This window comes from Dermacentor albipictus, chromosome 7 (assembly GCF_038994185.2).
Source record: "Dermacentor albipictus isolate Rhodes 1998 colony chromosome 7, USDA_Dalb.pri_finalv2, whole genome shotgun sequence".
NCBI classification, from domain to species: domain Eukaryota; kingdom Metazoa; phylum Arthropoda; class Arachnida; order Ixodida; family Ixodidae; genus Dermacentor; species Dermacentor albipictus.
In genome coordinates, this window is record NC_091827.1 from 19,988,379 (window position 1) to 20,014,003 (window position 25,625).

The 25,625-nt window shown below is 48.2% G+C and overlaps 2 protein-coding genes and 1 non-coding gene across 7 annotated transcripts in view; 1 reads left to right on the forward strand and 2 right to left on the reverse strand.

Annotated features, from left to right (window-relative positions):
• Nucleotides 1-25,625, forward strand: part of LOC135896343 (uncharacterized protein C6orf132-like) — a 141,063-nt gene that overhangs the window by 12,747 nt on the left and 102,691 nt on the right. For all 5 annotated transcript variants that reach the window (XM_070521729.1, XM_070521730.1, XM_070521732.1 and 2 more), the window contains exon 2: nucleotides 19,553-19,596. In XM_070521729.1, the coding sequence (XP_070377830.1) occupies nucleotides 19,553-19,596 (44 nt within the window). The remainder of the gene's footprint in view (nucleotides 1-19,552; nucleotides 19,597-25,625) is intronic.
• Nucleotides 1-25,625, reverse strand: part of hb (zinc finger protein hunchback) — a 49,708-nt gene that overhangs the window by 9,262 nt on the left and 14,821 nt on the right. The window lies entirely within an intron of this gene.
• TRNAS-GGA (transfer RNA serine (anticodon GGA)) lies at nucleotides 5,573-5,647 on the reverse strand. The gene has a single exon. It is a non-coding gene; the product is annotated as a tRNA-Ser (tRNA).

Sequence of the window (25,625 nt, forward strand, 5' to 3'; positions counted from 1 at the left end):
TGCATCCAACGCTATTTTTACGCGGGTGTCGCGCGGCACTCAAAGAGCAGAGACCGCGGGCGCGGGCCGCGTGCATTTGTCGCGAGCCACCTTCGGACGGCTTCTCGAGTTGACCCGCGGTACATCCCAGCGACCTGGCCTCTCTGTAGTTCTGCTCGTGGAGGCACGGGGCCGGGTTGTGTAACCACGACATCCGGCGTCCGCCGCCAGACGGACAACTTTGTTCCGTTTGCCGCACGCACGCGCATCCCTAAAGTACACTAAAAAAAGAACCGTCAGAGTGGGGGAGCCTCGCGTAACCGCAATCTTTCACGCTCTCTAATGTCCCTCCCCCTCCCCCCCCTCTCTCTCTCTCTCTTTAGGCTCAGTGGACAAGGGGTGAGAGAGGGGTGCGCAGGTGGTGTCCATCTTTAGCGGGAAGGCTTTCTTTCGGTTCTGCTTGTTTGTTTACCGCACCGGTGACGCGAAACCCGAACCCTCTTCTGGTGGGGAGCCTCCTGCCGCACACGGGAGGTCGTCGCCGTCGACGTCGTCGGGAGGGTTGCGCGGGGCGAGGGTCAAAGGGGTCGAAGAAGGGAGCCGGCGGCGTACTCCACATCGGCCTAGCGGCTCCTGCAGTGTCCACACGTGCGTCATCGACGCCGCGGCGGCAAAAGAATGTCGGGAAAAGAAACAAGAAAGAACGCGAGTCCGCGCGGACGGATGCCGCTCCATGTGCCCGGCACGTGAGGCCTGCGGTGCAACCGGTAGAGAGGCTCGCGACAGACGAGCTCCTCTTTCACCGGCCCTCGCTGGGCGCGTGCCGCAGATGGAGTGGCCTCGCGCTTGGCCCGCGGGGATATAGCTTTCCGTCGGGGCAGTCTCGAAAGCGGTGCTGGTGTACTATCGTACGTCAGCGATGTCGATAACCTCTTCGAGCCCCTTGAGAAACCAATCGCGTAGTTTCCTACAAACAACCACCAGGGGGAACTATGGCGCTAGTGTCTATGAGAGATCGGCAAGCGCGGCGGTTCAGTGACTTTCCGTCAGGGCAGCATTGAGGGCAGTCTCGAAAGCGGCGCTGGTGTACTATCGTACGTCAGCGATGTCGATAACCTCTTCGAGCCCCTTGAGAAACCAATCGCGTAGTTTCCTACAAACAACCACCAGGGGGAACTATGGCGCTAGTGTCTATGAGAGATCGGCAAGCGCGGCGGTTCAGTGAGCATGGGAATGCATTGGTCATGCAGCGTACTCGCTCGCGAGTATTCGGGCTAATACTCGCGCCACACTGATTTCAGAGACGTGAGATAGTGTGACGAGGGGTGAGTATATGAGCGGTAGTGAGTGCCACTTAACGTGAGTGCGATCGACAGTCGACGCCGGCAATTTTGAGTGCATGTCGCTGTGAATGTGAGTGACAGTTTGCGAGTGTGAGTGAGTGAGTGAGTGAGTGAGTGAGTGAGTGAGTGAGTGAGTGAGTGAGTGAGTGAGTGAGTGGGTGAGTGAGTGAGTGAGTGAGTGAGTGAGTGAGTGAGTTGGAGTGGATGCAAGTACAAGCGTGATTGGGTACTGATAGGTGTGAGTAGAAGTGACTGTACTGACCCGACTGAGTGGTGGTCCAACTGCGCCATTTTGCTACAGTTCGACTTGCTTGCTTCTGGCTCCGCCCACTCAAGTGCCATTTGCGCCAACTGTGCAAAAGTGCGGTATTTTCGAGTTTTCACCGCAATACAATGTTTTCAGTAGGGTTATGCAACTGCAGTCAACGGCCAATTTTTCGGTCACGCCCGATAATTCGGACGCCTTCGCGGCACCGCCGCGGTGCCCCATCGAGTCAATGTATAAGAACGTCTGAAATTTCGGACGCAAGAACCCTTCGCCGTCCTATATTCCGGACTATTTGCCATGACCGCAGGTCCGAAATGGCATTGATTGAAGCCACCACCACCGCCGCTTTGATGATCTCGCCGCCTCGAACAGGCGTTCTCGCACGCAGCCGTAGCCACTACCGCAGCAACGCTAGGCCTAGCGACTTCGACGTTCGCTACCAACCTTCTCGCTGTTCGGTGCTTTTCATTAAAACCTCCGCCTTTATGATCCTAGCCAATGGCTTCGAAGCTAGGAAAGCACGACGCGTTGTATAAAGCAGATTTTTCGAAAGTAAGCTTCGCCTCAATACAGTCTTATTATGTGGTGAAGCATATGCGAAGTATTGCGGTGAAGCGTACTAAGAGTGGGAAGAGCCAATTGTCACGGGACGCAGCATGTATTCTTTATTTATACATGTGTGCACACGCCATCTCCTATAATATTACAAGCACCAATACGCCTAATAATTGTACTGGCAGGCTTCCAGAGCTATTTCGGATGTGCGTGTGGCGATTTGAGCCCTTGGTAGCAGTAAAAGATTGAGGGGGGAGGGGGCTATAGGAGGCAGTTTCACAGTTGACAACGTACCAATCAGTAATAAGAACCTACTTGAAAAGCGACTATGGCCTCTGAGCAGTCTTTGGGTCCGAGGAGGATACGAATTTCTCAGCGACTTTCCATGTTACACTGCAGTCTTTGTCTGATCGATCGAGTCCGGCATATGTGCACAGATCCCTCTGCGGATCTTCCAACGACTACGTATACGTGTGTGTATGGGCGATGTTCAACGTCCACTGCATACAAAGGAGAATGCGTATCGAGGTTAGGCTTCGTAGGAACCGGTACGGACCGCGTTTATCTATATATAGATACTGCTTGCAGCGCCGTAGTCCATAATTATGTTCATTGAATGTGCAGTGAACCTTGAATAGAACGGGCGAGCGCTGCGACAGAACGTATGTACACTTTACCAGGGGTGCAATTTGCAAAGATCACCATATTGTCAAATTCGCCATCTTAACGTCAACTCTGATTACCTCACAGGCGACGGTTACGCCATCTCCGACTCAAAGACGCCAATATGGCGGAATTCGACACGGCGGCTGAACTAAACGGTGGTCAGAACAGCATCCCAGGCTCGGTTTGGACCTGCGCTCCATGGGCCTAAACCGTCGAGACGTCTACAGACCACGCCGATGCGCTAACAGACAACGCCTTACACCAGATCCGACCAGATTCGGGAGAAACGTAATGTCGATAAGCAGCGAGCGATGATGTATGCACAGGCCGTCGCTTATTTAATTCCCGCGTAAATCGCAAAATTCGGAGGACGCTTACAAGCTTCGCCTTTTAAGAGTGGAACGCGATATGGCATTCAAAGAGCCCCGACTGCTTCTCACGCTTCCCGGCAACTACAGCTTATGTAACCGTAATGTTTACCGGGAAACGCTGGCGGCAAACGCTGTGCACAAAAGGCGAGCTTCAAGGTTCTTTCTTTTCTTTCTCCGCCTTCGCCTCCGTGCGCCGCTATCGCGCATGCGCGGAGGCGAGCGCCATCTGGATGGTGTTGCAAGGAGCCGAGCGGGGCGCGCCGCTCTATGATTGGTAGAAACGCTGGAAAAGGGGTTTGTGTTTGAGTTTCCGCGTAACAGGATTCGTATATTTTCTCGAAATGCTTGCAAGAATAGTATTTGTATTGAGTTATTGTTTTGTTCGTGTTACTGTATTGATTTGCCAAAGTGTTATTCTGCAGGTGTCCTAATGTGCTGATTTATTACATGTATTCACCACTCCTCTGGAGGTCCAACGCCGTACTGATGGTATCTTATAGTAAGTTTACAGATACATACTCACAGTTAACATTAATGGAACCAACGTAAGCTCAGCATTGAATTGGTTGTAGTCATATTAGATCGATTGAATGGTTATGTATTAGTTTATATCACGGTAAACGTGATGGGAGGCGAAGGGAAAGGCCATTTAAGGATGGCTGGAGGGGGTCTTTCGACCCCCTTCCCCACACGCATATATTGGCAAAGGCAGCAGCAGAAGCATTTTGTTTACGTTGTCCTACACTTTTCACAAAACAGTCACATGAAGCATGTCATACACTTTGACGAAACCGTCAAATTAAATACATCTATGGTTACTGCTCTACACATAGCGTCATCCATTAGAACACACACAATTTCTCTTCAGCATCATACATGAGGAGAAGTTCTCTTTACAACGTATCTTTTCGTCGATTTGCTTCATAGTCGCAGCAGCGCTGCAAGATGCAACGCGCCTAGCTCAAAACCATGCAGAAAAACCATAATTCAGTAGTACGCGCCGGGCGCAGAGCTCACTGATACCCCAAGGCTGGGCCGTGAGTGTTACGAACCAGCGCTTTTTGTTTGTTTGTTTCTTTGTTTGTGTGTTTGTGTGTGTCTGTGGATTCGCTGATATGTTTCTCTTTTTAACCGGGGGAAGCTTTTTTTGGTTAAAACCAGCAAGATCGTTACGGTCAACGCAGCTTCCACTGGAAACGAACAACCGATGCCTGTCATAGTGGTGCCTGCCTGCCTGCCTGCCTGCCCTAATGCGTTCGCAGAAAACGTAAACGTCCGAGCCTGTACGAGTCGCGCCTTCCGTCGTCCGAGTCCCTGACCGCTCCATTGTAAAACACCAAATTGTCCAAGCGTCAGTTGCACGTTTCCCGCTTTCTGTAGGGGGCGAAGGAAAGCCCTACAGAAAAAAAAATAAAAAAAATAAAGGGCACGCGCAGAAGAGCGGAGTGCAGGAGAAGCTGCAAAGCGCACGTTTTCACGCTTGGTGTTGAGACTTTCGCTGAAAGCGTGGAGCACCACGGAAGCCAGGAACGACTTCAGCTCGCGTATGATTAGTGGCTCCGCCAACGTCATCCGCACGTGCGAAGAACTTTTTTGAATTTGGCCTACCATACCAGTTGACGCGCATCGTTGTACAGGTGCCACAGTGATTCGGCGAGCATTGTTTTGTTTCACACCCGCCGTGGCTGCTCAGTGGCTATGGTGTTGGGCTGCTGAGCACGAGGTCGCGGGATCGAATCCCGGCCACCGCGGCCGCATTTCGGTGGGGGCGAAATGTGAAAACACCCGTGTACTTAGGTTTAGGTGCACGTTAAAGAACCCCAGGTGGTCGAAATTTCCGGAGTCCCTCACTACGGCGTGCCTCATAATCAGAAAGTGGTTTTGGCACGTAAAACCCCATAATTTAATTTTTTAGCATTGTTTCTTTGTGGCATACGATAGTGTGTTCAGACGCACTTGTAACAGAAGGCAGCGCAAAAAAAGAAAAGGAGAGAGAAAAAAGAAAGAAAAAAAGACGATCACAAGGGAGGTTACGAAGCACTTGTTCTCCGTTATGCTTCCTTGTATTTGTGTCTTTTCTTCTTCTTAGTAATGACTATCGTTGTCATCGAAGATTGGTTTCTCTGCGCGATGGGCCGTTGGTAAATGTGGTTTTCATCGTCCACCTGACGCGTCGAATCAGGCCGACCTTTGGTATCTTTTCGTATCCCTTTGCCCCTTTCTGTGCGGCTCTTCCCCTTTCCCTGACGTAGTAGTTCTGCGGAGACCCGCAAGGTGGAGAGAAGTAATGAATAAAGGGAAAAACGGACATCCACCCGTTCGTAGCAATTGCTACAAAGGAAACCCAAACGGGTTCCTCGAAAGGAAAGCCTCAAAGTTGAAGAAAAATTCGTCCTGGTCCGGGACTCGAACCCGGGACCACCGCCTTTCCGGGGCAGCCGCTCTACCATCTGAGCTAACCAGGCGGCTAGCAGATGGCAGAGCGAAGTCGAATTTGTCGACAACACGAAGCAAAGGCAAGTGTTCGACGTAGTAGTTCTGCGGAAACCCGCAAGGTGGAGAGAAGTAATGAATAAAGGGAAAAACGGACATCCACCCGTTCGTTTCCTTTGTAGCAATTGCTACGAACGGGTGGATGTCCGTTTTTCCCTTTATTCTTCCCCTTTCCCTGTGCAGTGCCGTTGAGGTGTCCTCCTGTGAGAGGCAGTTACGGCGCTGCACTTATCTCTCCCGTCTCCCTTCGTAATCACTTCACACGCGAGCGTCGCCATGCGTCACTCGCCATTTTAGCAGCGGGCGCCCCCTGCTGCCCAGGGGACGAGCGCGCACAACGCATGCGCGTGCATGTGAGTGCGTGTCCAGCACGCGGATTCTCCAACCGCCGGACATACCCTTTGTGAAACTTCCAACTCTTCCTTTGCTTTCTGTTTTCCTGTCCGCTAGTATCTTTTTTCTTTCTTTTCTTCTTCTTCTACTTTTTTTTTTTGAATTGTGGGAGGGGTTTGGGCATACGAAACAGAGAAAGGAAAGAAGCAGAACAGCTTATCGAGAGAAGCGCAGTGTTCGGCAAAAAGCTTTTGCGGGAAAAACCAATTCCGGAGTTTTCGGGAACGTTCAAGACCCCGCAGATAAAGCATTTGGAAGAAGCCCCGTGACGCCTGACATCTTGGGAACGAAACGCTGTCTTAAACAACGAGATTTTGTTTCTTATTACAAACAGAAAAAGATAGAGAGAGAAAAAAAATTGTGAGCCATATCTCTCAGAAGGAGGACGACCAGCGAGTCTGTGTGGCACGCAACAAAGATATGACACAGAATTTCGAACAAAGTTACAAACGCATTTATTGTCTTGATCGATGGTCATCGTGGCAAAAGGTACGCCTACACATTTATTTTTATGCATCCGCGTTCATTCGTGTTATACATTCGTTGTACACGTTCGTCATCGTCGCAATGTCATCGTCGCCGGCGACGATGACGACATTGCGACGTCATTGTCATTGACGTCATTGTGACGACATTGCGACGATGACATGAGACGACGGCCGTCGTTTTATTCCTGCGGCCGTGGTGCGTGGATGGATGCAGGGGCTTTACATACACACAGTCGACCCCCCCCTCTCTCTCTCTCTCTCTCTCTCTCTCTCTCTCTCTCTCTCACGCACACACGCACACGCACGCACGCAGTGGTCCATCTAGTATAACGCTTTGCAGAGCCCCAAGCGATGTTCGATAGCCAGCTAACAGCAAAACTAATTCGTATAACATTGATTCCCACACAGCGTGGGATGTGCAAAGCTATCTTTTTTTTCGCTCCGTTGTTGATTGGCTTCTGCGTCATCTGACGTCAGCACGGTTCCCTGCCTCGCGTGTGCACTCGCCGAGTGCAGCTTGGTGGCAGATAACGGAAAAAAAGAAAAAAAAATGTTACGCTTGGTTTACGCCGTGGTGTGGACCAAGGGATTTATCTACTAGTTGACAGCTACAGCTCGAGAAATCGCTCGCCAAAATATAACCCTAGCTAAAACGCACGAAGTTAATGTTACTGTTATTCAGCTATTGAAAAATTTCTTTTTTCTGATATCGCTAGTAAACCGCCGGTAGCATAAGTTGAGAACATTACAGAACTATCCTAACACTATGGATGATAATAAGTACTAGCTATCGCTACTGCTATCAATAGTCTTGCATCACTATATGCGGAGCTTTCCCGACACCTTGTGGAGCACGAGATGCCTTCTATCTCCCTCCCCCTCGTGTCCTATAACGTTGCGTTTCTAAAGAAAGTGGCGTTTGCTAAGGAAATTCGAAATTCAGAGGCAGCCAACGACAGGCATAGGAAACAGCTCCACATTATAGCGTCCTCCGCTTAGCTGCACAAAACACGCAAGGAAGCGAGCTTCGAAGTTTTTGAATAACGCAGCTGAGTAAATTATGCGGCACCCGTGCCTAGATTGCGCAAGGTTCGGCTACAGACAGCGGATGGAACCATCGACAACATTCCAGAAACTTCCGATACATGTAGGCGCGTCCTGCGCTGTGCGATAACGTTTGTTAGGCAGTGAAACGTGGTCGCCCGATAAAGACAATCAAGTACACGAGTCAACATAGAGGACGAAGGCGACAGAACACTACGCTGGAAGTGTTAGCAGCTTAGTAAACATTTCGATAGCACCAGAAAGGCGATGATCATATCTATATATAAGGGTGTGCGAATATTCAGTGCTTTTGAATAGCGAATCGAATATTGCACACTTCGATTCGATATAATCAAGTCGAACAGTCGCTCGTGATCAGAGCTAAAATTGTAGCAACAGCACGATGAGTAGCGTAGCGGTGCATCTGCATACTGCGTAGTGGAGCGGCCTGTAACCTGGGGGAACCAGATCTTTTCCGGCTAAACCCGCCGTGGTTGCTCAGTGGCTATGGTGTTGGGCTGCCGAGAGCGAGGTCGCGGGATCGAATCCCGGCCACGGCGGCCGTATTTCGATGGTGGCGAAAACACCCGTGTACTTACATTTAGCACCCGTGTACTTACATTTAGGTGCACGTTAAGAGCCCCGGGTGGTCGAAATTTCCGGAGTCGCCCACTATACGGCGTGCCCTTAATCAAGAAGTGGTTTTGGCACGTGAAACCCCATAATTTAAATTATTTTCCGGCTAAGCCGCTACCGCATGCGTACACCGAAGTCCTCAAGATGCAGAGAAACTGCTTATTTATTCGCAATTCTACACCTGCGCTTTCAATAAATAACGCTTAATAACGACCAATGCAACGACGGAAGTTTGCTAACGTCAGTATACTATAGAAGGCGAACGTCGTTTTATTTATATATATATAATAATGGTGACAACGGCTGTTCGTTATTCGAAAAGAATTCGATATTGTGATTCGATTCGCTTTTGACAATATCGGATTCCTATTCGATTCGGTCCCCCCGCCTTCCCCCCGTTCCCTTCCCCTCCCCCCAAAAAGAAGAAAAGAACAAAAGAAAACGAAAATTGCCATTCGCACAACTCTAGTCACATCACCTGCGCGCGGCTGGTTAAAAAGAAAGAGAAAAGAAAGAAAGAACACACTCACGTGACGCGAGATGCGATGCCGCGCCGGTCCAGAACTCCGCGGTGGACTCGGGCCGAGCGAGTTGGGCAAACTTCGCGGTGGCCGCATGGCAGAGTGACGGCATCTCTGCCCGCGCCTTGCAAAACCCCCCTGCGGCCACGGAGCCTGCGTTCCACTCCGCTCGTACGCGACAAACTACCGCTCCGAGTGGCCGGCTGGTCCTCGGACGCGTGAACAAAGCGGCGAACCCACCGGGTTCCGTTCGTACAATGACTGGACGCTGGTCAGCTCGAGGGGAGAGGGGGGCGGGAAAGAAGCAAAACGATACAATGCTGCGGACGGACCTTTAGGAAGCGTTTTTTTTTTTCGTCTTCTCAAAAACAGGCTCGTTTTTCTTCCCGCATTCGAGTCCGGCACTCCCTACACTCCCCCCCACCATCCCGTCTTTTCCTCCGCACCACGCAAGGGTTGTTTTTACTTTGAAGACCAACGGGAATAAATAAATAAACAAACAAACAAATAAATAAGTAAGTAAACGTGCCGAGGTGACTTTGCGCCCGAAAGGCTCTGACCAGCGAGTATACCTTCCTCAAGGCGCGCTTGTGTCGAAGCTGGGCGCTGTCCGTGGAGCTTTCTTTTTCTCCTCCCCCCCCCCCTCTCCCCCCCCCCCCGCTCTTTGACGAGGTAATGGCTTGTCGCATCTTCGAAAAAAGAGAAAGAAAACGGAACGAGCAAATCTCAAAGCCGCGTGAGGAAGTCCAGCGCGAACGGAAATACCGCGAGCTCTTACTCTGAAGCACGACGGCTAGAAAACGAGTGGCCCACCACTTTATCTTCCCGTTCTCCAATTTGTGTGCTTGTTTTTTTTTTTTTCGTGGTCATCTTCGGTTTGCAAGTTAACTTGACAGGCCACCGTGGCCGCGCTGCGCGACTTCTTGCGAACCGTTTTTGTGTGGGCGCAGGCATCGCGGAGGGGTTCAAAACATCAATCATAATAAATGAAAAAAAGCTGACTGACCATCCAGACGACAGCGGTCTCTCGTATGCTGCGGAGGAAAATTCGGGCCGTTCCCCGCCTTTTTGGGGTGGTTTTGTCTCGTGAGTGATGCCCTTGCTCATGTCGTACAGTGTAGCCAACCGAACGTTTTTCCGGTTAAGACTCCTAACTTTTCCCTTATTTCTGTCTGTTTTTTTTTCTTTTCGTTTTTTCCCCAGCTCACCACACGTACTGTTTTTGTTTTGCCCGCTTGCAACTAATCAGTCCCGTTTTGTGGAGCCAGGGGCCCTATACCGTAAAACTATTCCAATATGTTTTTTTGTTCCAATCTCGTGACGTCAAATTTGCGTAACCGCCAACGCAAGCATCGGGCGGTGACCCGTAGGGTTTTCTGAACAGACCAATCAAACGCTCTCCTCGATTATAGGAGGTCACTTTTGTTAGCTTGAAAAACGAATAACATTGCCTACGCTGAGCGGCTTGTCTTATCTGATTGGCTGACAAGAGGCGAGGAGCACGCTCAAGTGCAGAAGGATCCGATGGGGCCGAGCCAGTGCACCGAAAATCGATAACCGGATGAAGAGGGTGGTGCCGGCGTCTGCGATTGGTCCGCTTTTCCTTACTTAGGGCCGATTTACGCTCGAGCCGCCCATCGCCGCAAGCCGCACCGCACGCGTGCGGTCGCGCGAAAGATTGCGCGTATCAAACACTTGTGCACAAATTTTCGTTTACAATGTGTGAGGTACACACTGTGCACACAGTGTAAATGGCAATTTGTGCACAAGTGCTGGATACGTGCAATTTCTCGCGCGACCGCACGCGTGCGGTGCGGCTTGCGGCGATGGGCGGCTCGAGCGTAAATCGGCCCTTAGCTGCAGGTGGCTGGTCAGAAATCGCGGCGGCATGCAAGGAAAGGTTAAGAATGCCGCTAAAACGGATCCTCGGCAAAGAAGAGTTGGCAGAGCGAGGTCATCAACGTGCCCAAAGTGATCGATAACGTTACACGGCCACGCAAAAAGTTTTGTTAAACGCAAAGAAACTCATGCTCTCCGGCAGGTGCAAGTAGCCAGTGCCCGAGCGATCGGCGGCAGCCATCTTTTATTCCTTTCGGAATGAGGCAGCCTGCGACTATTCAGGGGGAAAAAATCCGTTTTGTTCGGCATATTAATGCATCTTTAACGCGTACACGTCACTTTGACGCGGTGAGTTTTAGCGGTTTCGTGACGTCGCGTGACAGGCAGGTGAAGTGGGTGCAGCCCGAAAATTTTTGACCAATAGCCGAGGGCCAAAGGCGAAAAGGCGTCGAATCAGAAATAACTGTTTTTCTTTTGTTCGGTCCAATCATGCATAATCAGTGTGTACGCGTCATATCAGATGGGGAGCTATCGCGGTTTTCGTGACGTCGCTTTCACCTTGTTCTCGTTTTTCTCGTCGTCTTGAATTTCCATCTTCCGCCTTGCCCCTGTCTTCCCTGAAGCGCCCGGAAAGTATCTTTTCTATATAATCTCCGGCCTTCAAGTCTCTCGCAGTCGTCGTATCCCCCGTGTAGTTTTGTTGCCCCTGGTCAATTTTTTTTCTTCCTTGTACTTCCTTGTACTGTGCAACGTACCCGACACTCTGGCACACTGGCTCCTGGAATGCCCGTGGCAGGAAGGCAGCGAAATGCAACCAAAAACGCAGGCAAACGACCTGTTCGAAACGTGGGAGGCCAAGCTAACCCTCGGGGACTTGGAAGACCAACGACAACACGTCGCCAGGGCTAAGAGGGCAGTCGAAGCCAGAGGGTTCCTGGACTAAGGAGCCCTCCCACCTTAGGGTGATATCCGGCCTCGCTCGGGACAATGTTTCATCTAATAAACGTTTCTCTCTCTCTCTCCTTGTATTCCTTGAAGACCGGTGAAGTAGACGGGAAAAGGGGACAATAACTTTCAAAAATCGCTATTGTCGCGTATACTACTTGTTTTGTTGGCTGCTGATCAACTTGTTAAGTCTTCTGCGAATCCGTGTTCATGGGATCGCAATGAAGGCACATCGCCTGGAGTCGTATGTGCCTGCACAGTCGCTCTTCTCGATCGGCCTTCAAGCGAAGAAGAAAAAAAGGAAAAGAAAATTTGCACTAATACCCCAGCGACAAGTTGCTCTTGTCAACCGAGCTTCGGAAGAGCCGGCAGAACGGTCATGCATCATCGTGACTGCAGTGGCTTCTGCGTAAAATGCTGTGGTATAGACATGCCAGCAGAACTTTTTGTTGGACTAGTTGGTGCATGTTACTGAATTACTAAAGCGCCAAACAGACGACACAAGAAGAGGCACGGATATGCGCTCGTCCATGTCTCTTCTTGTGTCGTCTGTTTGGCGCTTTGGTACTTCAGTATCGACATGCATTCATTTAGTGGCCTTTTCGATTCCTCTTCGTCAAGAGCAGCTTTCCAGGTCCGCATACCTGTCATGATTTGATCGTCACAAATAGAGCGTGTAGCTGTCCGCCGGGAGCACCTTCCATCCTGTTTCGAATTCGGCAATCAAGCACCAGCCGAATCTTTCCACATGTGTTTGTGGGGAACCAGATGAAGACATTTTTACATGGACTCGCCCAGCTAGTATACAAATATCAGATGTCGTCACGCCGCCCGAGACAAAGCTAGCGTGCAAGAGTAACGTGGCCCAGCTGAGACGCTCCTATATCAGACGCTTCTCTGTTATACATCCGGGAGGCCGGTTTGAACTGCCTGCTGTGAAGAAATGAGCGTTGTGATATTCCCACGCCATATCATCGCAGATTTTGAGGCCATCCTTTGAACAACTTTTTTTTTATTTACATGCAGTAGTGACTTATCCGATTTATGTACAGCAAAGGCGAAAAATGTGCGTCAAGTTTATAAAATTTTTTTTGTGCTTTCTTTTTTTCTGGAACTATATCCTTGGACCGTGGACTTCTCCAGATATTGCAAGTAGGACGTTAGGTGCTATAAGTTATTCGTTTCTTTCGTTTTTTTTTTCGTTAAACTTAACCTTAAAGTGCTGACACTGTGCATGCGTCCGAACTTTATTTTTCAACCTCTCGTTTTGGTGCTACATTGTACATCATCCACCATTTGTTTCTCTCTCCTCGTTACTTCATTGTTAATCGGCTATTTTTTTTCAGTAATGTTCATCATTCGTAGCGCCTTAGCCCATAAAGAAGTTAAACGGAGTTGCACGACGCACATTCTTCCAATCTGAAATTTTGAAGCATTTTCGAGCGATCGTTTGTGATAACTACCACTCCACCAACGACTGTCGGCATTCCCGTGTTACATCTTGACATATATCCGGTTGTCTTTATACAATTGTGTCTTAACAATCTTTATAGTTGAGCCGCGCGTTGAGCGTTTGCATCGTGGAATGCATAATATCATGCTCTGTCGCGGCGCTAGTTTCCGGAACTCTTAGGAGTACGACCATTATACATGCTTTCCGGCTACAGCCAACACTCCGTACGCGTGTACGTTCGCGACAGACGAGACGTCACGATAAACGTTTACAAACAGAATGTGCGATGCATCATGGGAAGGTTCAAGCCCTTGCCTGCCATTTGCAGGATTCTACAAATTGGCTTTCTTGCAAAACGGTTTTCCACCCCCCCCCCCAAAAAAAAATGAGAAAAATGTCTCGTCCACCGGCTGCGTTTCTCATTCTACAAGCGCGGTCCTATACATGGGAGGCATGGCACGCGCACGAAGACTGTCCGCGAGAAACACTCCGAAGGATCCTTCATGCATGGTTTCGTGCCCTGAATGTTCTCCCACACCTGTTCTCTCCACCGCGAGGTAAATTATTGCAGTCATTCGATAACCTTTAGTTACCATCGCTGAACTGTTGCCTGATAGATGATTGTTAGGAGGTTAGACAGTGTCTAAGGCAAAGCTGTTGAACGAGAACGTTATATATTTTTAAAATAAGAATCTTAATAAGATTTTTTAAAATTAAGATTTTAATAAGGAACGCATGCCGTTATGACAGGCTACATATATAGTTGATCGCTGGATTCGCGATTCAGGTCACCATAGCTCAAGATAAAGTGGGACACATAGAAGAGACGCCACAAGTGGTGGACGACACAGTTGAAATTTGTTTTAACACAGGGATGTGCGCACCGTATAAAGGCGATAAACGTAACAGCGTTATCATGATACCACGGATGTGTGCCGCCCATTCTCCGGGCGTGAGATGCGCCATTTCTTCGTATACAGTGCTGAGGTCGCGATTCTGCATGGACGCCTTCCACTCGATCTTACGCCGCTCTTATCCACCTTATCTTATCTTATCATCCACATTTCTCGGCCTTGTCGATTCCACCGATGACGCGGGTAAAGCGTCACTCCGACCGCTGTCGAAGCGCCAAAAGGAATAGCATCGGAAAAGGAATCGCTTAAACAACAGGTGCCGCCCCCCCCAAAAAAAAAATGAAATTATGGGGTTTTACGTGCCGAAACCACGTTCTGATTATGAGGCACGCCGTAGTGGAGGCCTCCGGAAATTTTGACCACCTGGGGTTCTCTAGCGTGCACCTAAATCTAAGCACACGGGTGTTTTCGCATTTCGCCCCCATCGAAATGCGGCCGCCGTGGCCGGCGATTCGATCCCGCGACCTCTTGCTCAGCAGCCCAACACCATAGCCACTGAACAACCACGGCGGGTAACAGCTGCCCAAGATGTCAGTGTATACTGGCAGATTTAAAAAAATAAAAGTCGTGTCACACGCTTGTTTAAATAGGAACCTAAAAACATTCTCTTCGAGGCACTTAGCACAAAAAATAAAAAGAAAGAAAAATGGAGCATAAGTTGTCTTACGCTAATTGTCAAAGTGCATAGCAGCATTCACGAGTGGCGAAATGGTTCGCGCTATTTTAGTCGCAGAATATAATACTAGCATTATTATGAGTCTGAAACGTATGCATCTTTTATATAAGTGCGATGACGTTACGTCCAACTGATAGGCTGGGAGTTAAAAGCGTTCCGCGGTGGCTTAGCGGCTGTATGGTGTTGCGCCGCTAAGCACGAGGTCGCGGGCTCAAATCCCGGCCGCGGTGGCCGCATTTCGATGGGGCCGAAATGCAAAAACGCCAGCGTCCCTTGCATTGCATGGAGGTACACGCTAAAAATCCCCATGGTGGTCAAAATTAGTCAAGAATCCCCCAATACGGCATGCCTCATAATCAAGTCGTGGTTTTTGCCGGCACGTAAAACTTCACAATTCATTCATTCATTCATTCATTCATTCATTCATTCATTCATTCATTCATTCATTCATTCATTCATTCATTCATTCATTCGATATGCAAAGCGAAGCTTTGTTGATGTGGTCAGGTCATTTAAATGATATAAAGCTATTCATCTTCTGCCACCACATTTTTCACCGTAACAATTAATGGGCCCAGCATAACATGACAGCAGCCAAGTTTATACTATTGCACTATATATTGCACTATATCCAGGACGGGCCCACGATTTCTGTTAGATGGATACCTAAAAAAGAAATTGAGTGAAGTCCACCTGTCATGCTATCGCATTTAAAAGCGATAGCTGCGCTACTTCAGCTTCTGTCATGGTATCAGGAAGAAATCAGTGGAAAATCTCAATCGAAGGATCAATGGTGTGAAAGTGTGGCAGTGATGCTTTTTTTTTTTCATATCGTTGTTGCCGCCTGCGTTAAAAAAATTTCAATTAAGGTTCATCGTACACTGTGAAACAACTTACACCCTTAAAAGTCAATATGGGTGTAAATCTGTAACTCACACCCTAATTTACGCCCTTAACAATGAATAAGGGCGTAAATATGTCTGTAAACCACACCCTTACACCTTTTTGGGTGTATGGGTGTGCGTTAGAGATAGATTTATGCATGCCTTTTTTTACTTTTAAGGGTGTAAATTGTTTTACATTGTGTGTGGCATATCTGTCTCACTTTATTTTGAGCTGGTAAAACATGAATAAAGAAAAAAAAAGAAAAAAAAAAGATCGTTGGGAAATCGTCAAATCGAGAAGCCTGCGACGCCGCCAATGAATGTTTGCATGCTTCGAGTGTACTTTTTCGCCGAACACTTTCTTCTGGGAGCGGCATATATGTACAGGTGGGATAGTACGCCAATTGTGCATACTCTGCACGAAAGCCCTCCATAAGCAAAAGCGAAGCGCTAACTGAGGGAGTCTTGCCCTCCCCCTCACCCCCCCCTCCACCGCAAGTTGTCCTTTTTTTTATTGAAATGAAAATAAAAGAAAGAGTCGTAGTCACCTTATAATGGTGACGGTTACTCCTTTTCTCATAGCGTAAACAACAATATAAAGAACATGTAGGAAAATGAAAAATAATCACTTCATACGGTCAGAAATCCACAGCACAGTCCTCTTTGTCTTTCCACAACAGCGCCAGTTGCGTCAGCAGCGTTGTATCTACATAGGAACGGATCGTGCAATCTCGATCGATACGCGAGAGGCTGCACGCGTTTGTCGCGTGCAGGCTTGCGTACTCATGTTAACATATTCACTTATTTTTCGCTTATCGGTAAAGCAATTCACATGCGGAGGACTACATATCTCCAGCGAAGTCAATCGGCGTCTTATACATATCGTCTGCTCGGTACAGCAGACGATACGGTACGGTCGTCGTTGTAAAGACAAAAACGACCACCGCGTTATCGAAGACAGCTTCGAGAGAGAAACTCTCTCTCTCTCTCTCTCTCTCTCTCTCTCCTGAGGAGAGCGTAGGCAGTGCGCGCCGGGGAAGTGTGCCGTATCTCGGCGGTTCGACAATTCGCGACCGTTTGCCCCGTATAGCGAGTGCAAAAGATACCAATCCGATAAATAAACAGCCCCAACGAAGAAAAGAAAGCAAAAAAAAAGGATAGAAAGTGCGGTTTTTATCTCTATAGAGGGGCGTCTCTTCCTAAAAACAAGTCTCTTCACGCCAGCGCGCAGTGCACGCGATATAGCATATGCACTAGCGTGGTATACATATAGAGAGCCGAACTTGGAACTTTGCTGCGCGGCAGACTCTGGTGGGGCCGCAAACACGCGGCGACTGGTCGTTGTGGTCGGAAGCAGATAACCGCTAAACAAACTCCGCGTGGAAAAAAAGAATCGAAAGAAAAGAAGAGGAAAAAGAGGGGCGGAAGGAGGGGCGTGGTGTACCAAAGTTTGAGCAGCCCGGGGGAAGGGGCGGGGGTCTCTCACGGGATGGAGCGAAGTGGTGGTGGAAGTCCCGTTGCGAGGACCGAGATAACGCGGTATGTGCACGAGCAAACGACCGAACGCGTCAACGTCAATGCAAGGGGGGGAGGGGAGGAGGAAGCAAGCACAGGGTCGCTCAAGGTCACAGTGCACACTTGTCCTTGGATCCAAACATTGACCTCTTCGGAAAAACAAGGATCGTCCCAATGAGCGCAAGTTTTCTTTTCCTCTTTCTATTTTTTCTTTAATACGTGCGCACAATTTCGCTGCTTGCAGGATGTTCACTTCTTTGAAAAGTGTACACAGATGTGCTGGTTGAACTGTGTTTGCTGATCGGATTTGTATACCCCTAAACGAACGAGCACGGAAAGTGTTTATTTATTTATGTCTTCATTTTATTTTTTAATTTTTTTTTGCACGAGAGAACACGCATGAAACCTTGTTTCTGACCGACCGCGTCTTCGAGAAATCTCGTTCCATCTATCGCTGGGAACTTTCTCGTTCCTTATAGCAGCACGCTCGAACACGACAGCGCTAAATGCTGACGCCCTGTTCAGGGTTTAAAGCTTGAGCCAGCTTTACGTGTTTAGCCTGCCTATCGTAAGATGCACACTGAACAGAGAGCACTAGTCATGTTCGTTTTCCTTCATCGAAGGGAAAGCTGCAGAGAAATTTATTTTTGGTGCGTTGGCTTTTATTGGCGTCATCGTTGTGATGAAACAAACTTTGAGCTAGCGGTGTTCTGTTACTTACGTTCGTTCACGTTTAAACCGTACCTGCGAAACTGACAGCTTTAATATGAGTAAAAATCCCGCAGACACGACCCCCCCCCCCCCTCCACGCGCCACAATAAGAATAAAAGAAAAGAAAAGGAAAAGGTGGGATGGGGAGGGGGCTTATACGTTTTCTCTTATCTTTTCTTTTTTAAGTTTGCCCCAAGTACACCATCTATAGGGTACATACGCGCTTAATTAACGATGATTTACGTATAGGTGCAACGCGCAAGCAGCAACAAAAGTGGGAGCTAGAGCAAGGACTCACAAGCAGCGCATTGTTTTGAAGTCGACATTTACTTTTACAGAGACTTTGCTGTTGCTGCGATTTTGCCTGCTGTAACAGGAACTTGTCTGGACAAACCTGCTTCGAGCAAACATCTCTCTAGTGTCCTTTTACCTTCACAGTTTTTCCCAAGAATATCTTCCGGGGACAGACGAGGGAAACCGTTATTCGCGAACATTTCTTTTTTCGTAATATTTGACGCAACATTCGTAAAATCGTACGACGAGCCCAAATTCGTAAACGTGACGAAAAATTCGGGAGAGTTGCCAGGTACGGTTTATACGTGCTATTCCAGTTGCGTCACGAATCTGTACCGACTTGCCTGTCTTTCTCTTCTCTCATCTGCTTCAGGATTCTCAGGCTTTTCCTGCCGCGTCTGTAATTATGCGCATGCGGGGATGTGATGCTTTTTGGAGGTGGAGTCAGCTTACTCCCAGCCTATCTCAGCGGCACAAAGATCAGTGCACAGCAGGCGACACTTTTCGCTCCGCGTATAGCAAGAACTCACTGCAATAGAATGAATGAATGAATGAATGAATGAATGAATGAATGAATGAATGAATGAATGAATGAATGAATGAATGAATGAATGAATGAATGAATGAATGAATTATTTATTTACTCTACTGTACCTTCTTCAACGTTCGCACGCACCTTTGTAAGCGCTTCTAGCTTTTCAGTTGCCCGTCACAATTGTGCGTCAATTATTCTTTCTTTTTTTAATATTACGTGTCATATTATTATTGTGTTTATTATATATTATTTTGATCTATCACGCTCTATCGTGCGTGTGCTGCTGCAGCCCATCCAACTGCCGAAAAGTCAACAACATATATATGCAAAAACAAACAAACTAGGTATCCGTACAATGGAGACGGCTATACCCGGACACGTGTACAGCTAACAAATTGAGGCTATACTTAATATCCAATAACACGCAGACAACGCTACAAACACACACACAAATCTAATGGAAAAAAGCAATATTTATATTTCAAAATCATGCTTATAACTGGGTCTGCGTACACATGAATAGCAGCAAGGCGAGTTGAAATTGCACGATAGATATTCGCGTGTTTCTAGAAATGCGTAAACCACTCGGCTGCTGGCAGTGCGTCGTCCTGCATTTCCTATCCACTCTCGTTCTGTTTCTGTTGTTTTCGGCTACCTGGGTGTTTTATTTAATTATTCATTCGTATCAACCCTTTGAAGGAGGGTTCTTACAGGAGTGTGAACAAGGGAGCAGGAAACATACATGCTAGCTGCAAATAGCTATCAATCAAGCACACAGACATAATCCTTTAAGCACACGTCTAAAGAGTGTTCAAAGGAACAAATATCTCTCGTATTCACTACAGAGCCTTGGAAACGCATTCAACAGTTCAATCACGGTCGAAAAAAAAGAAAAAAAGAATGGCGAAGCACATCACAGCTGGCAAGGTGTTCCTAGATGCGCCGAATACAGTTCTTTCTTTGTTATCTATTGGGGGAGGAGGGGGGGAGGCACTGGCTGGCCTTAATTATCTGTGTTTTTCTTTTCAGACAGCGGTATTCTGTACAGAACCTTGTCCATTCGACTGTTGCCTGTGAGTACAATGTTCCTACAATGTATATAAGAGCGGGCACTTGCTAGCTGTATATAGTAAGAAATCGCTCGAGGGTTCGCGCTCTTCCTAACGGTGTAATTTCGTTTCGTTTTTCGCGAGGCTGTATTTTTGTTAGTCCTCTTGGTTTCCCGTCAGTTCTCGTCACAGCCGGACGCCCACAAGTCTAGCTCGCCGCGGCTGCCGGACATTCCAAGCGCCTGTGCTGGTGCGATACAGGGTGCGTTCATTATGGAGGTCGGGTTGCCCCACTCCGGGCGGGAGGAGTGGGAAAAAAGAAAAAAAAAAGAATAAAGGACGCGGCGGGGCATCCGGTTGTGGAGGCTGCACGCATCCCTAAAAAGCGGGTCCCTTCCCCCGCCGAACCGGACGCCGGCCATGGAAAGGGGTCGCCGGATAAGGAGGACGCGCGCACATGCAGGAAGTAGGCGAATCGATGAGAATCCGTTCACTTCTCGCGCCTTCGAAACCATATAGGAGCCGCGGATCGTATACGACGCCGCTGGAGCCAAAAGACTGAGAATGATGGCGAATTTGCGGACGATGAATCGTCATCTACGCAGTTACTTTATCAGTTGTCAACGAGATTGTGTTACAGTGCCCTTTTTCATGACATTTATGCATATGTAATTCTTCAATCATGGTATTCATACTAAAACCTGTAATTTTTCTATGTTTACAATGTGTTGAAAACTGCTGTACTTTTGTTTTATTACATTTACTTTGTAAAGGAGGTCCCATTGCAGTCTTTGACTCCGGGACCTCCTCCTGAATATTAACAACTTGTAATCATTCTAATGATCTCAATAAAAACCGATTCTGATTCTGAAACGCGCTCAGTTTGGCTCGTAAAGGGCCGATTTAGGCTCGAGCCACCCATCGCCGCCAGCCGCACCGCACGCGTGCGGTCGCGCGAATGATTGCACATATCAAACACTTGTGCATAAATTTCGGTTTACAATGTGTAAGGTATACACTGTGTACACAATGTAAACGGTAATTTATGCACAAGTGCTGGATACGTGCAATTTTTCGCGCGACCGCACGCGTGCGGTGCGGCTTGCGGCGATGGGCGGCTCGAGCGTAAATCGGCCCTAAGAGTCGGAAGGTTGACCATGTGCCGCTGTTCCGCTTTAAAGCCGAAGTCGATAGTCTGACGGAATTTCGTCTGGTTGGCGACAATCGCGACGAAAAATTGGAACAGACGCCGACAAGGGCGTAACAAAGGGGGGCGTGGACCGGGCATGTACACCCCCCTGCCGAAATTTCTGTGTGCTGCCAGGATGTCGCCTGGCCATCCCCCCCCCCCCCCGTACCCGCCCCCAACGCCGGTCAAGTGCGCGATACCCCCTTATTTTGGGAACCAAAATTGCGCACTTTCAAGGGGACAAAACTGGCTCCACTTGAAATGCCGTGTTTCAGAGAGCGTTAGTGTATAATAAACCGTGTTTCTACGAAGACATTAAGTAATATTTAAATATACCCGTTCTGAAATAAAAAAAAAGGAGATTCCTCCGAATACATGCCGTTAGCGGTGCCTACCGCGGGATGACGGGTGATACACATGGTGATTAGTCGCTGATTAACAAAAATCAATCAATTAACTTTTGAAAATCTAGTTTCAGCGGGCTCATCGTAATTGTGCAATTTGAGCTAACTCTCTATAGTAGTCACATGAACTTTTGGATTCGAAATAAAATTCGGTTGCCCGCGGAACTGTGGCACGACGAACTGCGGCTATCAGAGCGCGCGAAACCGAGACTGGGAGGCTGCATACGGGGAAAGCAAAGCCACGCCCCTCGAGATGACGTTCTGTTTACGTCACCCTGCAGCGGGCGGTCAGCCTCGCTGCAACCTGCAGCGCGAGGAGCACGCATTTTGTAACGTTCCGTTTTTTTTTTTTCTTATCACGTGAGCGGCCGACCCTCAGCGATAACGGTGGTGAGCGAGTTGTGTGAGCCACTGACGAAGAGGCAGGGGGGGGGGGGGAGGGGAAAACTCATATGTAAGATTACAACGCGCGACTCCTGGTGAGTGCATAGTTTTGACCCCACTATGGGCAGGGGTGCGTTTCAGCGCGTAATGATTTCGCATGCAAAAGTGTGTCGCATAGTTTCCGGTTCGTCGTGCGCGGATTCGCCGCCTTCCTTTCTCTCTCTCTCTCTGCTTTCTCTTTCCCTGTACCCCTTCTCCGAGCGTAAGTTGGCCAACCAAATGATTTACTGCTCAACACGCTAGCAGTCTTTCTTCTTTTCCTTCGGTCACCTGTATATCATCAAAAGTAGATTGAAATGTGTATATAGGCTTGGCTATATAGTATATACGACGTTCCATGTGACTAACGTCAGTCGGGAACTGAGTGCAGAATCGAAATAATTTCATCGTACGCTTCGATCTGGCGCCGGCGAAGTGCGCACATCGAAGTCTTGAGGGATTATTAGTAACGATGGATACCAGTATAGCGACGGCAGAATTTCTTGGCGCACGCATTTCAATCTACTTTTGATGATATACAGGTGACCGAGGGAAAAGAAGAAAGAGAGTGCTAGCGTGTTGAGCAGTAAATCGTTTGGTTGGCCAACTTACGCTCGGAGAAGGGGTACAGGGAAAGAGAAAGCAGAGAGAGAGACAAAGGAAGGCGGCGAATCCGCGCACGAGCATCCGGAATCTATGCGACAGACTTTTGCATGCGAAATTATTACACGCTGAAACGCACTCCTGTCGATGGTGGGGTCAAAACTATGCACTGATCAGGAGACACGCGTTGTAATCTCACATACGATTTTTTTCTTATACGGTATACGACTTTTTAGTATACCGTCAGTTTCTCCTGTACATATGTCCACTCCAACAGATGCATGTAGCTCGCCGAATCGCGATCACCCTTCGCATCGAAGCGAGCGGCGAGTGCTAAAGGATGCCGGCGCGTTTGCGTCCCTGGAGGTGCTTGCGCGCGGTCTGTCGCCCTTCCGCGCCGGGAAGTAGTGCGCGCGCGTAGCGGCCACCCGTTCCCCTGGCCGCGCTGACTCATGGTCCAGGGGCCCGGCTCGGGAGAACGCATGCATGCGCAGAAAAGAAGCAGAAGGAGCGAGCCAACCAGATAAAAGGGGGAACCCGGGAATTAGATCGGGAGCTGCCCGAACGAGGCGCAGAAAAACAAAAGCCGAGCACTCGAAGCAGCAAAAAAAGCGGGGAGGACTGCTTCAGAAAGGGATGCCCTGCTTGATTTTTTTTTTCCCGGGTCGGTGATGAACTGCCGGGTTGGCATCTGAAGCATTGCGAGAGATATCCAGATTGAGGGCCTTCGCGTTTTCTATATATATCGGATGCAGCCGCGCTATAGGGAAGGAAGGCAGAAGAGAGCTTTACATTGTCCGGATGAGACGCGTTTTACCCTTTACGAATCGGGTTATACCACAAACCTGTGGGCGGCAGTATAGCGACGCTATTGTAGCGTCATCTTGTGCTCGTTTTTTTCAACCACGGCGCGTTAGAAATGTTTCTGCGTTACGTTGGTGTCCTCGAACAAGAAAGGTAAACAAATAAACAAATTATAAAATTTTTAGAAAGCCGTGTGTTAACGAATGTGTCTCTGCAGACAGTTTACACCAACAGCTTATAGCGGAGTATGGTAGGCTCGCTTCTGTAATAGCCATAGGGCTTCTGGTAATAGCTGTGCGTCCTCTCGGGTTAAACTGTGCGACTTAAGATGACGCTTACAGCCTCATTCTCTGGTAACACCGTTTGTTGCCGGTATACTTCAAAGGGTGACGCATTCACGGACAAACTGAGGCGCTCTGGTGAAAGAAGCGAGTGTCGGCGCCACTCGAGCCTTAAAGCAGCGAATTAAGGATGCGTCATTGGTATTGGTATTAAGGATACGTCATTGGTATTGGTCGGCGTCGCCTCCTGACAGCAGCGCTGCAGCTTCCCGACGTACAAGCGGACGCGGTGGCTATAAAAGGACACTTAAGAGAAACACCATCTCAGTTTAGATCGACAAGGTATTCTCGGAAAACTCTATATACTTTCGTTGATGTCGAGGTAAGCGGTCGATTGCTAGAGGAGAAAACGACGATCAAAGTTTCGTTTTCCGAGTTTCGCGCCAGAGTCAAACGTCAGTATAAGTCAGTGTGACGTCACGAATTGCTGAGTTATTGTTTTTTCGCATTTTGGTCGTTGAGGTTCAATGGAAGTTCTTGAAACTGCCTGTGTTTGATCCTTGGCTTCTTTCTTCTTCTTTTTTTGTATACGATGTATACTCGACTTTTACCGAGAAGAAATTTAACCGGGCACGAGCAGAATGCGTCAAGATACATGACGTCACAGCGAGCTATAGTGCGGGAATTTCACGGCGGCGTCGCCACCTGTCTTTATAGTGTCTCTTTTACAGCATTTCAAGCGCGCCCACCCGGGTACGGTGTGACTGCCGAACCAATGTGGCCGTACTGAACGATGCTACGCGCTAATGAATTGCCGTCTCCAGCCGCGGCGACGCAGTGGTTATGGTATATGACGCTCACGCTGATCAGCAAAACGTCGCGGTTTCGATTCCCTGCAAGTATAGAGAGGCGACCGCATTCGTACGGCGGAGGAATGCGAAAGCGTCCCCGTGTACTATTAGTTTCGAGCGTATACGTTGAGGAAGCTTCAAGTCAAATTAACCTGGATTTATCTTTCTAAGGTGTCCAAAACATCCTTCTTTGCAGCTATAGGAGAACTATCATACAACTTCCAGAAATTATGTGTAGTTCATTTTGGCGGGAGGGGTCGTGGGATATTCTCTCTCGCACACACTACCTGCCCTGGCGACGTTGGTAGTGCGGGGTGTATACCGACACATTTCGTCCTCCATCTTCGAATGCGCGCGCCGTATGATGATGATGATGCCCTTGATGAATTTGGCGCATACCCACTCACGGGGATTGGTTATATATGCATGCATATATATGTGTGCGTTGTTCTCGGAGTTGCCCTTGTATAAAGTGTGTGCCCCACTACCCTCACCACGTGGCACGGATGCTGTAAAGGCGGCCTAAAAAGGGCGCATTTCGATTCGCTGAAGTCTGTCTCGTTCGAGAGTCGCGCTTTAATTCTCTGGTTCAAAGAGATGGACACAACTCACAATAAATCCTGCAGAGTTTGAATTGAACTTCGATTGATTGTTCTCCAAAGACATGTATTGTGAGTGAGTTGATTCTTTGTGGATTTTGTATTGAGTTTCGTAAGCAGATTTTCCACCGTGTTCTAAATGAAAATTTCTTTATGTATGTCAGTTGACTGCCTGTTGAGTCAGTCAAAAGAAGCGTGTAGGCCAGCCTCATTGTAAAGAAATAGTGACACTTGCTATATTTGGAGACAAACGGCGACGCTCGACATTCATGTGATAAATTTTCCTAAGGTTGCAAAAGCCCAAGAAAAAAGAAACTTGGCAGTGTTTTCTTTCTTTTCTTTTCACATTATGAGCTAGCACCGGGTCACTATTATAGCCCCGGGTCACAATAGTATTTTTAAATACTATAAAAGTATTTTTATACTTTTTACACAGACAACAGAGCAACCCCTATACACAGAACAGATACTAACGGTACTGCTGGCGCCTTTTTTTTTTCTTTATTTCCATATTTGCTGCAAACCTAGATGGGTATTTGCGATCACACTCGTTTTATATGTGTTAAAGCACCGAACATTCATATCACGCTACCTTCACCCAAGACCTTTCAACCAACTTATATATAGCCATGATGCTTCGACCTACAATGAAGTACATGCAGTGGTGGCATCTCTTTACAACGCAATTAAGCCATAAAACTTGACAGCATGTTTGTATGCTAAAGCAATGTAATCTAATAATGTTTTATATTAACTCAATCCTGTTAATATACAACCTCACTATAATGAATGCCTTTCGATTAGCGACAAGCGAATCGGATGCCTTTCGATTTTAACATTTTGAGAGCCTTCAATAACTGTTCATATAAATGTGTATCAATTGCTGCCAAACTGACACT